Below are 15,192 nucleotides of genomic sequence, written 5' to 3' on the forward strand. Positions count from 1 at the left end.
CACAAGCAGACGTCTTAGGTGATCAGACTCCATCTCCTACAATAACACAGGCTCCCCCACCCTACAGTGAGCTGGACTATAACTCTCAGCATCTGTGGCCTCCAGATTCCCAGGCTCGTGCACGACGTACACACTTAGGGGTCCGCACCAGATCTGCTCCCAGCCCGGCCAGCTCTACTATGGACCCACAGAGGTCACACGACTGGAAGGTGCCAGATGCATGTACTGCAGCACCGTGCATCATGTAGTTGTGCCACTAGATGGCAGCACAGCATTAGTCACCATGCACATACCTAGGCTGCCCAGAAATCATCTACTAGCCGTACAAGGAATGTCCTGGCCACCACAGTCACCTATGCGAAGCTCCAGTAATGCCGGCTGTGCTGATGTTAGGGCTCGGCTTTTATACTGCGGTGTCATTGCGCCATACAAGCACCTCAGAAAGCCTCTCCTCCCTGATGACCCAGTAGGATAGTGTAACGTGGGGCGGGGTGGCAGCCGTCAGCGAGGTACTTGTCTTCCACGCTCTGGCACACTACATGATGATGAGGGTCCTGGCTTTGTCCGTGGGGGTGCTTCGCCCTTGCAGGCCACATAATGCCGGTGACTTTGGCTGGCCACAACCAGGTGATGAGGAGTTCAATGAAGGAGACCACCAGCCAACAATAAACCGTCTTTCACTGAACGGACACTTGGCGGAATTACGTATAGTAGACAGCGGGGGCTGTGAGGAATGGTAGCAGAGAGATCCCGCAGAATCCCACTGTTACCACCACTTGTGAAGGATCCACACCTTGCCACCTGCCTGATGTCACAATTACGGCAGACAGATCACGTGATGCGGATCTACCCTTTGCACCAATGTGACGTTCCACACCCCCTCGAGGACACGTAAGGTCAGATTGGTACAGTTCTACACAGACACCCCCTGTCCACACGGGTACAGGAAGGCACCGGGAGTGAGAAGAGGTGGCCCACTCAGTCACTGACGTGGCTCCACACTCGCTCACACGCCTTACAGGCTGAGAGGCTCCTTCTCACTAGCCCCAGTGAAGCAGAACCTTGTCGGCCTGGTAGAGCTGCCACAAGTTTCTATTAGATATAATTCCCGCTAGGACCGGGGGATTATATCGGGCCAGAAATCAGCCCAGTAGCGTGTTCGTTGGACCGAACAACAGAGGTTCGTGGATTGAGATAAAAGAGCAGCCCAAGGTTAAAATATATATTTAATCGCCTTAAGGGCACACTAGACAATACACTATATGCATAAGGGTTATACATACATAGTGGGCAGAGATGCAAACACAATAGTAGTGGTACAAAAGGTATAAGCAGTTACTAAGAGTCAGTTACCAGTCAGATGGAAGGCCTGGCTTGCAGGGGAGGGACTGCTACATGGGAGGCTTGTGGTCCCCTTGGTTGCAGGACTTCTCCCACATGATGTATCGTCGTGACCTCCCAGGAAAAAGACAAAGAGCTATGGCTGCTGGAGCTCTTAACCTCTCTGGGTCACTCCCCCTCCTGCCTCCTGGCTGGACCTAAATCTCCACTCTTGGTCTCTCTCAGCTACAAACTCTAAAAACTAAAATGAGTTATACTTCCTTCATGGATGGTTCTAGGGAGCCGTTTCTGGTGTCATCTGGTGCCAGCTGGGCCCCTGCTACGCGTGGAGACCAAATACAGTGGCCTTAGGGGTTTCTGAAAGGCTGTGCCGTGTATCTCCCCATCCCTACGCGCTAGACTGTGCTGGAAGCTAGGGTGACATTCCCCATTTTCTTGGGATCTCGAAAATCTAGGTTATGAATAACTGGGACATATAGTATTCCCATAACTCGGTATTGAATTATAGTATCTGACACAAAGGGAGCTGCATGGCTGTGGTCCATAGGGGGTTTTCCTTTGGCAGCTCCACAGCTGAAGGTGCAGGTTTTCACTCATGTCAGGGATCCCTCCTACTCTGGGCTAGTCCCAAGCATTAACCCTAACTCTCCCTACTGTCGGTCAAACTACAACTTCGTCACTAATAATGCATGTCACAGTAAACATTACACATTATAACAATATGTGTGTCTTCAACTAGGAAGGTGGGCATCTCCTTACAATAGCCTCCACCCCCTGATGACCAGGTGTTACAGCTTCCACTCTTCAGTAACTCGGTAGGATAGCCTCTACTCTCTGGTGACCTGGCAAAATAGTGTCCAGTCCCTTGTGACCTGGTAGGATAGTCTCCACTCCCTGGTGAGCAGAAGGATAGTCTCCACTCCCTGGTGAGCAGTAGGATAGTTACCACTCCCTGGTGACCAGTAGGATAGTCACCACTCCCTGGTGACCAGTAGGATAGTCACCACTCCCTGGTAACATGATAGGAGAGCTGCCACTTTCTAGTGACCCAGAAGTACAGGCTTTACTCCTTGATAACCCAGCAGGATTGCCTCCTCTTCTTGGTGACCCAGAAGGGTAGTCTCTATTCCCTGGTGACATGTTGGACAGCCTCTGCTCCCACCTAGTAGGATAGTCTCCACTGGCTTACGATAAGTGAGTATACAGATGTCACAGTAGGGGCTCTCAGCTGCTGCTTCCTGAGGTAACACATTTCCCTGTCTGTTTTATCACAGGAGCGAGTTTTTCTGCCGCATCTCCAGCCCCCCTGAGCTCATCGTAAATCAAGTCAGTAATGTATAAGCTCAGCGGCTGCTGGACCTCCTATCTGTATGACTTATGCTATCTGTATGATGGTCTCCATTCCCCGTCGCCCCTGTATGATAGTCTCCACTCCCCGGGGCCACTGTATGATAGTGTCCACTCCTCCATGCCCCTGTATGATAGTCTCCACTCCCTGGGGCCCCTGTATGTTAGTCTCCACTCCCCGGGGTCCCTGTATGTTAGTCTCCACTCCCCGGGGCCCCTGTATGATAGTCTCCACACCCCAGGGCCCCTGTATGATAGTCTCCACTTCCTGCGGCCCCTGTATGATAGTCTCCACTCCCCGGGGCCCCTGTATGATAGTCTCCACGCCCCGGGGCTCCTGTATGATAGTCTCCACTCCCCGGGGCCCCTGTATGATACTCTCCACTCCCCGGGGCCCCTGTATGATATTCTCCACTCCCCCAGGCTCCTGTATGATAGTCTCCACTCCCCGGGGCCCCTGTATGATATTCTCCACTCCCCGGGACCCCTGTATGATAGTATCCACTTCCCGGGGCCCCTGTATGATATTCTCCACTTCCTGTGGCCCCTGTATGATAGTCTCCACTTCCTGCGGCCCCTGTATGATAGTCTTCACTCCCCGGGACCCCTCTATGATAGTATCCACTCCCCGGGACCCCTGTATGATAGTATCCACTCCCCGGGACCCCTGTATGATAGTCTCCACTCCCTGGGACCCCTGTATGATAGTCTCCACTCCCCGGGGCCCCTGTATGATATTCTCCACTCCCCAGGGCCCCTGTATGATATTCTCCACTCCCCGGGACCCCTGTATGATAGTCTCCACTCCCCGGAACCCCTGTATGATAGTCTCCACTCCCAGGAGCCCCTGTATGATAGTCTCCACTCCCTGGGACCCCTGTATGATAGTCTCCACTCCCTGGGGCCCCTGTATGATATTCTCCACTCCCCAGGGCCCCTGTATGATGTTCTCCACTCCCCGGGACCCCTGTATGATAGTCTCCACTCCCCGGGGTCCCTGTATGTTAGTCTCCACTCCCCGGGGCCCCTGTATGATACTCTCCACACCCCAGGGCCCCTGTATGATAGTCTCCACTTCCTGCGGCCCCTGTATGATAGTCTCCACTCCCCGGGGCCCCTGTATGATAGTCTCCACGCCCCGGGGCTCCTGTATGATAGTCTCCACTCCCCGGGGCCCCTGTATGATACTCTCCACTCCCCGGGGCCCCTGTATGATATTCTCCACTCCCCCAGGCTCCTGTATGATAGTCTCCACTTCCCGGGGCCCCTGTATGATATTCTCCACTCCCCGGGACCCCTATATGATAGTCTCCACTCCCCGGGGCCCCTGTATGATAGTCTCCACTCCCCGGGGCCCCTGTATGATAGTCTCCACTCCCCGGGACCCCTGTATGATAGTATCCACTTCCCGGGGCCCCTGTATGATATTCTCCACTTCCTGCGGCCCCTGTATGATAGTCTCCACTTCCTGCGGCCCCTGTATGATAGTCTTCACTCCCCGGGACCCCTCTATGATAGTATCCACTCCCCGGGGCCCCTGTATGATAGTCTCCACTCCCCGGGACCCCTGTATGATAGTATCCACTCCCCGGGACCCCTGTATGATAGTCTCCACTCCCTGGGACCCCTGTATGATAGTCTCCACTCCCCGGGGCCCCTGTATGATATTCTCCATTCCCCAGGGCCCCTGTATGATATTCTCCACTCCCCGGGACCCCTGTATGATAGTCTCCACTCCCCGGAACCCCTGTATGATAGTCTCCACTCCCCGGGACCCCTGTATGATAGTCTCCACTCCCCGGAGCCCCTGTATGATAGTCTCCACTCCCCGGAGCCCCTGTATGATAGTCTCCACTCCCTGGGACCCCTGTATGATAGTCTCCACTCCCCGGGGCCCCTGTATGATATTCTCCACTCCCCAGGGCCCCTGTATGATGTTCTCCACTCCCCAGGGCCCCTGTATGATAGTCTCCACTCCCTGGGACCCCTGTATGATAGTCTCCACTCCCCGGGGCCCCTGTATGATATTCTCCACTCCCCAGGGCCCCTGTATGATGTTCTCCACTCCCCAGGGCCCCTGTATGATAGTCTCCACTCCCTGGGACCCCTGTATGATAGTCTCCACTCCCCGGGGCCCCTGTATGATATTCTCCACTCCCCGGGACCCCTGTATGATAGTCTCCACTCCCCGGAACCCCTGTATGATAGTCTCCACTCCCCGGGACCCCTGTATGATAGTCTCCACTCCCCGGAGCCCCTGTATGATAGTCTCCACTCCCCGGGGCCCCTGTATGATATTCTCCACTCCCCAGGGCCCCTGTATGATGTTCTCCACTCCCCAGGGCCCCTGTATGATAGTCTCCACTCCCTGGGACCCCTGTATGATAGTCTCCACTCCCCGGGGCCCCTGTATGATATTCTCCACTCCCCAGGGCCCCTGTATGATAGTCTCCACTCCCCGGAGCCCCTGTATGATAGTCTCCACTCCCCGGAGCCCCTGTATGATAGTCTCCACTCCCTGAGGGTTGGTTCTGTATATTGGACATTATATCCAGTTATTTGGAGCCGTGGGGATGATTTTTGGGATTGCCAGGTCACCTGTGTGATCGGGGGGTCCACGCCTCACACTGTGTAACGGGAGCCCTCCTGCAGCAGAACAGGTGCGGACATGGGAGAAGCGTCGTCCCTCCTCCTCCAGGTGAAGGATCAGTAACAGGATGAGGGATCCGGGGCCGGCGGACGGCGGAGCTCAGGTGAGCGCACAGCAGTGTCTATACCTGTGAGCGCACCTGTACACCTGTACACCTGTGTGCTCTGGTTAAAGGGCCGGTGCGCTCTTATACTGATCTCTCTACACGGATAAGCTCCATCACTGGCGTCTTATCTTTAGGTCTTTTTTTCTTGTGGAGATGGTTGAGGCTTAGTTATTCTTTTCTCCGCTGTTCATGGTAGAGGCAGGCGGCGGTGACTGCGGAGATAAATGCCGCACGGCTTCCATTCTCTATCTGATTTATCTGGTTTACATGGGACTGACCATTGTAGATTGTGAGCTCCGGGGGACAGCGGTCTGGCTGCTGCGCTCCTCTTCCTCCGCAGTGACGATGATGATGATGGATCCTCTGCACATTCGTCACTTTCTGACGCTTTCTTACATGTCCCGGAGATCACAATCTTTGTGTTTGTTCACATGTCACACCCCTTAGACAAACATGGCGGTTTGTGTACCGTGTCCGCCACCGCGTGTATCCGTGTGTTACTCACCTGGTATGTAAACGCCGAAGCAGAGCACCTCCCCGGGGCCAGGGGGGTTTAACTCCTTCACACGCCATTATAAATTGCAGTCGGCGACATATTATATCTGTTCCTGGGAAAGCTGGGTGATGGCCACCATGGCTATGATTCAGGAGTCTGGGAAAGCTGGGTGATGGCCACCATGGCTATAATTCAGGAGTCTGGGAAAGCTGGGTGATGTCACCATGGCTATGATTCAGGAGTCTGGGAAAGCTGGGTGATGGCACCATAGCTGTGTTTCAGGAGTCTGGGAAAGCTGGGTGATGTCACCATGGCTATAATTCAGGAGTCTGGGAAAGCTGGGTGAGGGCCAACATGGCTGTGTTTGAAGAGTCTGGAAAAGCTGGGTAATGGCCAACATGGCTATGATTCAGAAGTCTGGGAAAGCTGGGTGATGGCCACCATGGCTATGATTCAGGAGTCTGGGAAAGCTGGATGATGGCCACCATGGCTATGATTCAGGAGTCTGGGAAAGCTGGGTGATGGCACCATAGCTGTGTTTCAGGAGTCTGGGAAAGCTGGGTGATGTCACCATGGCTATAATTCAGGAGTCTGGGAAAGCTGGGTGAGGGCCAACATGGCTGTGTTTGAAGAGTCTGGAAAAGCTGGGTGATGGCCAACATGGCTATGATTTAGGAGTCTGGGAAAGCTGGGTGATGGCCACTATGGCTATGATTCAGGAGTCTGGGAAAGCTGGGTGATGGCACCATAGCTGTGTTTCAGGAGTCTGGGAAAGCTGGGTGATGTCACCATGGCTATGATTCAGGAGTCTGGGAAAGCTGGGTGATGGCCACCATGGCTATGATTCAGGAGTCTGGGAAAGCTGGGTGATGGCACAATAGCTGTGTTTCAGGAGTCTGGGAAAGCTGGGTGATGTCACCATGGCTATGATTCAGGAGTCTGGGAAAGCTGGGTGAGGGCCAACATGGCTGTGTTTGAAGAGTCTGGAAAAGCTGGGTGATGGCCAACATGGCTATGATTCATTAGTCTGGGAAAGCTGGGTGATGGCCACCATGGCTATGATTCAGGAGTCTAGAAAGCTGGGTGATGGCCACCATGGCTATGATTCAGGAGTCTGGGAAAGTTGGGTGATGGCCAACATGGCTATGATTCAGGAGTCTGGGAGAGCTGGGTGAGGGCCAACATGGCTATGATTCAGGAGTCTGGGAAAGTTGGGTGATGGCCAACAAGGCTATGATTCAGGAGTCTGGGAGAGCTGGATGATGGCCAACATGGCTGTGTTTCAGGAGTCTGGGAAAGCTGGGTGATGGCAAACATGGCTATGATTCAGCAGCCTGGGAAAGCTGGGTGATGGCCACCATGGCTATGATTCAGGTGTCTGGAAAGCTGGGTGATGGCACCATGGCTATGATTCAGGAGTCTTGGAAAGCTGGGTGATGGCCAACATTGGCTATGATTCAGGAGTCTGGGAAAGCTGGGTGATGGCATCATGGCTATAATTCAGGAGTCTTGGAAAGCTGGGTGATGGCCACCATAGCTGTGTTTCAAGAGTCTGGGAAAGCTGGGTGATGGCATCATGGCTATAATTCAGGAGTCTGGAAAGTTGGGTGATGGCCACCATGGCTTTAATTCAGGAGCCTGGGAAAGCTGGGTGATGGCCACCATGGCTGTGTTTCAGGAGTCTGGTAAAGCTGGGTGATGGCCAACATGGCTGTGTTTCAAGAGTCTGGGAAAGCTGGGTGATGGCATCATGGCTATAATTCAGAAGTCTGGAAAGCTGGGTGATGGCCACCATAACTGTGTTTCAAGAGTCTGGGAAAGCTGGGTGATGGCCAACATGGCTGTGTTTCAAGAGTCTGGGAAAGCTGGGTGATGGCATCATGGATATAATTCAGGAGTCTTGGAAAGTTGGGTGATGGCCACCATGGCTTTAATTCAGGAGTCTGGAAAGTTGGGTGATGGCCACCATGGCTTTAATTCAGGAGCCTGGGAAAGCTGGGTGATGGCCACCATGGCTATAATTCAGGAGTCTGGAAAGTTGGGTGATGGCCACCATGGCTATAATTCAGGAGTCTGGAAAGTTGGGTGATGGCCACCATGGCTATAATTCAGGAGTCTGGAAAGTTGGGTGATGGCCACCATGGCTTTAATTCAGGAGCCTGGGAAAGCTGGGTGATGGCCACCATAGCTGTGTTTCAAGAGTCTGGGAAAGCTGGATGATGGCATCATGGATATAATTCAGGAGTCTGGAAAGTTGGGTGATGGCCACCATGGCTTTAATTCAGGAGCCTGGGAAAGCTGGGTGATGGCCACCATGGCTATGATTCAGGAGTCTGGAAAGTTGGGTGATGGCCAACATGGCTATGATTCAGGAGTCTGGGAAAACTGGATGATGGCGACCATGGCTATGATTCAGGAGTCTGGGAAAGCTGGGTGATGGCCAACATGGCTATGATTCAGGAGTCTGGGAGAGCTGGGTGATGGCCACCATGGCTATAATTCAGGAGCCTGGGAAAGCTGGGTGATGTCCACCATGGTTGTGTTTAAGGAGTCTGGGAAAAATGGATGATGGCCTCCATGGCTATGATTCAGGAGTCTGGGAAAGCTGGGTGATGGCCAACATGGCTATGATTCAGGAGTCTGGGAAAGCTGGGTGACTGCACCATGGATATGATTCAGGAGTCTGGGAAAGCTGGGTGATGGCCAACATTGGCTGTGTTTCAGCAGTCTGGGAAAGCTGGGTGATGGCCACCATGGCTATAATTCACGTGTCTGGGAAAGCTGGGTGAGGGCCAACATGGCTGTGTTTGAAGACTCTGGAAAAGCTGGGTGACGGCACCATGGATGTAATTCAGGAGTCTGGGAAAGCTGGGTGATAGCCAACATGGCTATGATTCAGGAGTCTGGGAAAACTGGGTGATGGCCACCATGGTTGTGTTTCAGGAGTCTGGGAAAGCTGGGTGATGGCCAACATTGGCTGTGTTTCAGGAGTCTGGGAAAGCTGGGTGATGGCATCATGGCTATGATTCAGCAGCCTGGGAAAGCTGGGTGATGGCCAACATGGCTATGATTCAGGAGTCTGGGAAAACTGGGTGATGGCCACCATGGCTATGATTCACGTGTCTGGGAAAGCTGGGTGATGGCCAACATGGCTGTGTTTGAAGACTCTGGAAAAGCTGGGTGACGGCACCATGGATATGATTCAGGAGTCTGGGAAAACTGGGTAATGGCCAACATTGGCTGTGTTTCAGGAGTCTGGGAAAGCTGGGTGATGGCCACCATGGCTATAATTCAGGAGCCTGGGAAAGCTGGGTGATGGCCACCATGGTTGTGTTTCAGGAGTCTGGGAAAGCTGGGTGATGGCCAACATTGGCTGTGTTTCAGGAGTCTGGGAAAGCTGGGTGATGGCATCATGGCTATAATTCAGGAGTCTGGGAAAGCTGGGTGATGGCCAACATTGGCTGTGTTTCAGGAGTCTGGGAAAGCTGAGTGATGGCATCATGGCTATGATTCAGCAGCCTGGGAAAGCTGGGTGATGGCCAACATGGCTATGATTCAGGAGTCTGGGAAAGCTGGGTGAGGGCCAACATGGCTGTGTTTCAGGAGTCTGGGAAAGCTGGGTGATGGCCAACATGGCTGTGTTTCAGGAGTCTGGGAAAGCTGGGTGATGGCCACCATGGCTATGTTTCAGGAGTCTGGAAAGCTGGGTGATGGCCACCATGGCTATGATTCAAGAGTCTGGGAAAGCTAGGTGAGGGCCAACATGGCTATGATTCAGGAGTCTGGGAAAGCTGGGTGATGGCCACCATGGCTATGATTCAAGAGTCTGGGAAAACTGCGTGATGGCCACCATGGCTATGATTCAGGAGTCTGGGAAAGCTGGGTTATGGCCAGCATGGCTGTGTTTCAAGAGTCTGGGAAAGCTGGTTGATGGCCACCATGGCTATGATTCAGGAGTCTGGGAAAGCTGGGTGATGGCCAACATAGCTGTGTTTCAAGAGTCTGGGAAAGCTGCGTTATGGCCAACATGGATATGATTCAGGAGTCTGGGAAAGTTGGGTGATGGCCAACATGGCTGTGTTTCAGGAGTCTGGGAAAGCTGGGTGATGGCCACCATAGTTGTGTTTCAGGACTCTGGGAAAGCTGGGTGATGGCACCATGGCTATAATTCAGGAGTCTGGAAAGTTGGGTGATGGCCACCATGGCTATAATTCAGGAGCCTGGGAAAGCTGGGTGATGGCCACCATGGCTGTGTTTCAGGAGCCTGGGAAAGCTGGGTGATGGCACCATGGCTATGATTCAGGAGTCTGAGAAAACTGGATGATGGCCAACATGGCTATGATTCAAGAGTCTTGGAGAGCTGGGTGATGGCATCATGGCTATGATTCAGGAGTCTGGGAAAGCTGGGTGACGGCACCATGGATATGATTCAGGAGTCTGGGAAAGCTGGGTGATGGCACCATGGCTATGATTCGGGAGTCTGGGAAAGCTGGGTGATGGCCACCATGGCTATGATTCAGGTGTCTTGGAAAGCTGGGTGATGGCCACCATGGCTATGATTCAGGTGTCTTGGAAAGCTGGGTGATGGCACCATGGCTATGATTCAGGAGTCTGGGAAAGCTGGATGATGGCCACCATGGCTATGATTCAGGAGTCTGGGAAAGCTGGGTGATGGCACCATAGCTGTGTTTCAGGAGTCTGGGAAAGCTGGGTGATGTCACCATGGCTATAATTCAGGAGTCTGGGAAAGCTGGGTGAGGGCCAACATGGCTGTGTTTGAAGAGTCTGGAAAAGCTGGGTGATGGCCAACATGGCTATGATTTAGGAGTCTGGGAAAGCTGGGTGATGGCCACCATGGCTATGATTCAGGAGTCTGGGAAAGCTGGGTGATGGCACCATAGCTGTGTTTCAGGAGTCTGGGAAAGCTGGGTGATGTCACCATGGCTATGATTCAGGAGTCTGGGAAAGCTGGGTGATGGCACCATAGCTGTGTTTCAGCAGTCTGGGAAAACTGGATGATGGCCACCATGGCTATGATTCAGGAGTCTGGGAAAGCTGGGTGAGGGCCAACATGGCTGTGTTTGAAGAGTCTGGAAAAGCTGGGTGATGGCCAACATGGCTATGATTCAGGCGTCTGGGAAAGCTGGGTGATGGCCAACATTGGCTATGTTTCAGGAGTCCGGGAAAGCTGGGTGATGGCCAACATTGGCTGTGTTTCAGGAGTCTGGGAAAGCTGGGTGATGGCCACCATGGCTATAATTCAGGAGCCTGGGAAAGCTGGGTGATGGCCACCATGGCTATGATTCAGGAGTCTGGGAAAGCTGGGTGATGGCACAATAGCTGTGTTTCAGGAGTCTGGGAAAGCTGGGTGATGTCACCATGGCTATGATTCAGGAGTCTGGGAAAGCTGGGTGAGGGCCAACATGGCTGTGTTTGAAGAGTCTGGAAAAGCTGGGTGATGGCCAACATGGCTATGATTCAGGAGTCTGGGAAAGCTGGGTGATGTCCACCATGGCTATGATTCAGGAGTCTGGGAAAGCTGGGTGATGGCACCATAGCTGTGTTTCAGGAGTCTGGGAAAGCTGGGTGATGTCACCATGGCTATGATTCAGGAGTCTGGGAAAGCTGGGTGATGGCACCATAGCTGTGTTTCAGCAGTCTGGGAAAACTGGATGATGGCCACCATGGCTATGATTCAGGAGTCTGGGAAAGCTGGGTGAGGGCCAACATGGCTGTGTTTGAAGAGTCTGGAAAAGCTGGGTGATGGCCAACATGGCTATGATTCAGGCGTCTGGGAAAGCTGGGTGATGGCCAACATTGGCTATGTTTCAGGAGTCCGGGAAAGCTGGGTGATGGCCAACATTGGCTGTGTTTCAGGAGTCTGGGAAAGCTGGGTGATGGCCACCATGGCTATAATTCAGGAGCCTGGGAAAGCTGGGTGATGGCCACCATGGTTGTGTTTCAGGAGTCTGGGAAAGCTGGGTGATGGCCACCATGGCTATGATTCAGGAGTCTGGGAAAGCTGGGTGATGGCCAACATGGCTATGATTCAGGTGTCTTGGAAAGCTGAATGATGGCATCATGGCTATGATTTAGCAGTCTGGGAAAGCTGGGTGATGGCCAACATGGCTATGATTCAGGAGTCTGGGAAAGCTGGGTGATGGCCACCATGGCTATGATTCAGGAGTCTAGAAAGCTGGGTGATGGCCACCATGGCTATGATTCAGGAGTCTGGGAAAGTTGGGTGATGGCCAACATGGCTATGATTCAGGAGTCTGGGAGAGCTGGGTGATGGCCACCATGGCTATGATTCAGGAGTCTGGGAAAGCTGGGTGAGGGCCAACATGGCTATGATTCAGGAGTCTGGGAAAGTTGGGTGATGGCCAACAAGGCTATGATTCAGGAGTCTGGGAGAGCTGGATGATGGCCAACATGGCTATGTTTCAGGAGTCTGGGAAAGCTGGGTGATGGCAAACATGGCTATGATTCAGCAGCCTGGGAAAGCTGGGTGATGGCCACCATGGCTATGATTCAGGTGTCTGGAAAGCTGGGTGATGGCACCATGGCTATGGTTCAGGAGTCTTGGAAAGCTGGGTGATGGCCAACATTGGCTATGATTCAGGAGTCTGGGAAAGCTGGGTGATGGCATCATGGCTATAATTCAGGAGTCTTGGAAAGCTGGGTGATGGCCACCATAGCTGTGTTTCAAGAGTCTGGGAAAGCTGGGTATGGCATCATGGCTATAATTCAGGAGTCTGGAAAGTTGGGTGATGGCCACCATGGCTTTAATTCAGGAGCCTGGGAAAGCTGGGTGATGGCCACCATGGCTGTGTTTCAGGAGTCTGGTAAAGCTGGGTGATGGCCAACATGGCTGTGTTTCAAGAGTCTGGGAAAGCTGGGTGATGGCATCATGGCTATAATTCAGGAGTCTGGAAAGCTGGGTGATGGCCACCATAACTGTGTTTCAAGAGTCTGGGAAAGCTGGGTGATGGCCAACATGGCTGTGTTTCAAGAGTCTGGGAAAGCTGGGTGATGGCATCATGGATATAATTCAGGAGTCTTGGAAAGTTGGGTGATGGCCACCATGGCTTTAATTCAGGAGTCTGGAAAGTTGGGTGATGGCCACCATGGCTTTAATTCAGGAGCCTGGGAAAGCTGGGTGATGGCCACCATGGCTATAATTCAGGAGTCTGGAAAGTTGGGTGATGGCCACCATGGCTATAATTCAGGAGTCTGGAAAGTTGGGTGATGGCCACCATGGCTTTAATTCAGGAGCCTGGGAAAGCTGGGTGATGGCCACCATAGCTGTGTTTCAAGAGTCTGGGAAAGCTGGATGATGGCATCATGGATATAATTCAGGAGTCTGGAAAGTTGGGTGATGGCCACCATGGCTTTAATTCAGGAGCCTGGGAAAGCTGGGTGATGGCCACCATGGCTATGATTCAGGAGTCTGGGAAAGCTGGGTGACTGCACCATGGATATGATTCAGGAGTCTGGGAAAGCTGGGTGATGGCCAACATTGGCTGTGTTTCAGCAGTCTGGGAAAGCTGGGTGATGGCCACCATGGCTATAATTCACGTGTCTGGGAAAGCTGGGTGAGGGCCAACATGGCTGTGTTTGAAGACTCTGGAAAAGCTTGGTGACGGCACCATGGATGTAATTCAGGAGTCTGGGAAAGCTGGGTGATGGCCAACATGGCTATGATTCAGGAGTCTGGGAAAACTGGGTGATGGCCACCATGGTTGTGTTTCAGGAGTCTGGGAAAGCTGGGTGATGGCCAACATTGGCTGTGTTTCAGGAGTCTGGGAAAGCTGGGTGATGGCATCATGGCTATGATTCAGCAGCCTGGGAAAGCTGGGTGATGGCCAACATGGCTATGATTCAGGAGTCTGGGAAAACTGGGTGATGGCCACCATGGCTATAATTCACGTGTCTGGGAAAGCTGGGTGAGGGCCAACATGGCTGTGTTTGAAGACTCTGGAAAAGCTGGGTGACGGCACCATGGATATGATTCAGGAGTCTGGGAAAACTGGGTAATGGCCAACATTGGCTGTGTTTCAGGAGTCTGGGAAAGCTGGGTGATGGCCACCATGGCTATAATTCAGGAGCCTGGGAAAGCTGGGTGATGGCCACCATGGTTGTGTTTCAGGAGTCTGGGAAAGCTGGGTGATGGCCAACATTGGCTGTGTTTCAGGAGTCTGGGAAAGCTGGGTGATGGCATCATGGCTATAATTCAGGAGTCTGGGAAAGCTGGGTGATGGCCAACATTGGCTGTGTTTCAGGAGTCTGGGAAAGCTGAGTGATGGCATCATGGCTATGATTCAGCAGCCTGGGAAAGCTGGGTGATGGCCAACATGGCTATGATTCAGGAATCTGGGAAAGCTGGGTGAGGGCCAACATGGCTGTGTTTCAGGAGTCTGGGAAAGCTGGGTGATGGCCAACATGGCTGTGTTTCAGGAGTCTGGGAAAGCTGGGTGATGGCCACCATGGCTATGTTTCAGGAGTCTGGAAAGCTGGGTGATGGCCACCATGGCTATGATTCAAGAGTCTGGGAAAGCTGGGTGAGGGCCAACATGGCTATGATTCAGGAGTCTGGGAAAGCTGGGTGATGGCCACCATGGCTATGATTCAAGAGTCTGGGAAAACTGCGTGATGGCCACCATGGCTATGATTCAGGAGTCTGGGAAAGCTGGGTTATGGCCAGCATGGCTGTGTTTCAGGAGTCTGGGAAAGCTGCATGATGGCCAGCATGGCTGTGTTTCAGGAGTCTGGGAAAGCTGGGTGATGGCCACCATGGCTATGATTCAGGAGTCTGGGAAAGCTGGGTGATGGCCAACATAGCTGTGTTTCAAGAGTCTGGGAAAGCTGCGTTATGGCCAACATGGCTATAATTCAGGAGTCTGGGAAAGCTGGGTGATGGCCACCATGGATATGATTCAGGAGTCTGGGAAAGTTGGGTGATGGCCAACATGGCTGTGTTTCAGGAGTCTGGGAAAGCTGGGTGATGGCACCATGGCTATAATTCAGGAGTCTGGAAAGTTGGGTGATGGCCACCATGGCTATAATTCAGGAGCCTGGGAAAGCTGGGTGATGGCCACCATGGCTGTGTTTCAGGAGCCTGGGAAAGCTGGGTGATGGCACCATGGCTATGATTCAGGAGTCTGAGAAAACTGGATGATGGACAACATGGCTATGATTCAAGAGTCTTGGAGAGCTGGGTGATGGCATCATGGCTATAATTCAGGAGCCTGG

The 15,192-nt window shown here is 52.9% G+C and overlaps 1 protein-coding gene across 3 annotated transcripts in view; it reads left to right on the plus strand.

Moving 5' to 3' along the window:
• Nucleotides 1–2,364: 2,364 nt before the first annotated feature.
• The window catches only part of LOC141189172 (protein sel-1 homolog 3-like), a 265,916-nt gene continuing 253,088 nt past the window's right edge, over nt 2,365–15,192 (plus strand). Inside the window, exons 1-2 of one of the 3 annotated variants that reach the window (XM_073661122.1) lie at nt 2,365–2,535; nt 2,616–2,667. Coding sequence is in view for 1 of the 3 variants with exons in the window: in XM_073661121.1 (XP_073517222.1) it covers nt 5,406–5,441 (36 nt within the window). In the remaining 2 variants the exon portion in view is untranslated. Of the gene's footprint in view, nt 2,536–2,615; nt 2,668–5,368; nt 5,442–15,192 lie in introns of those variants that run through there. The other 2 variants (XM_073661124.1, XM_073661121.1) reach the window with 2 other exon arrangements.

Source organism: Phyllobates terribilis, unplaced genomic scaffold (assembly GCF_046119375.1).
Source record: "Phyllobates terribilis strain yellow unplaced genomic scaffold, ASM4611937v1 Scaffold_2__4_contigs__length_985480577, whole genome shotgun sequence".
Taxonomy (NCBI): domain Eukaryota; kingdom Metazoa; phylum Chordata; class Amphibia; order Anura; family Dendrobatidae; genus Phyllobates; species Phyllobates terribilis.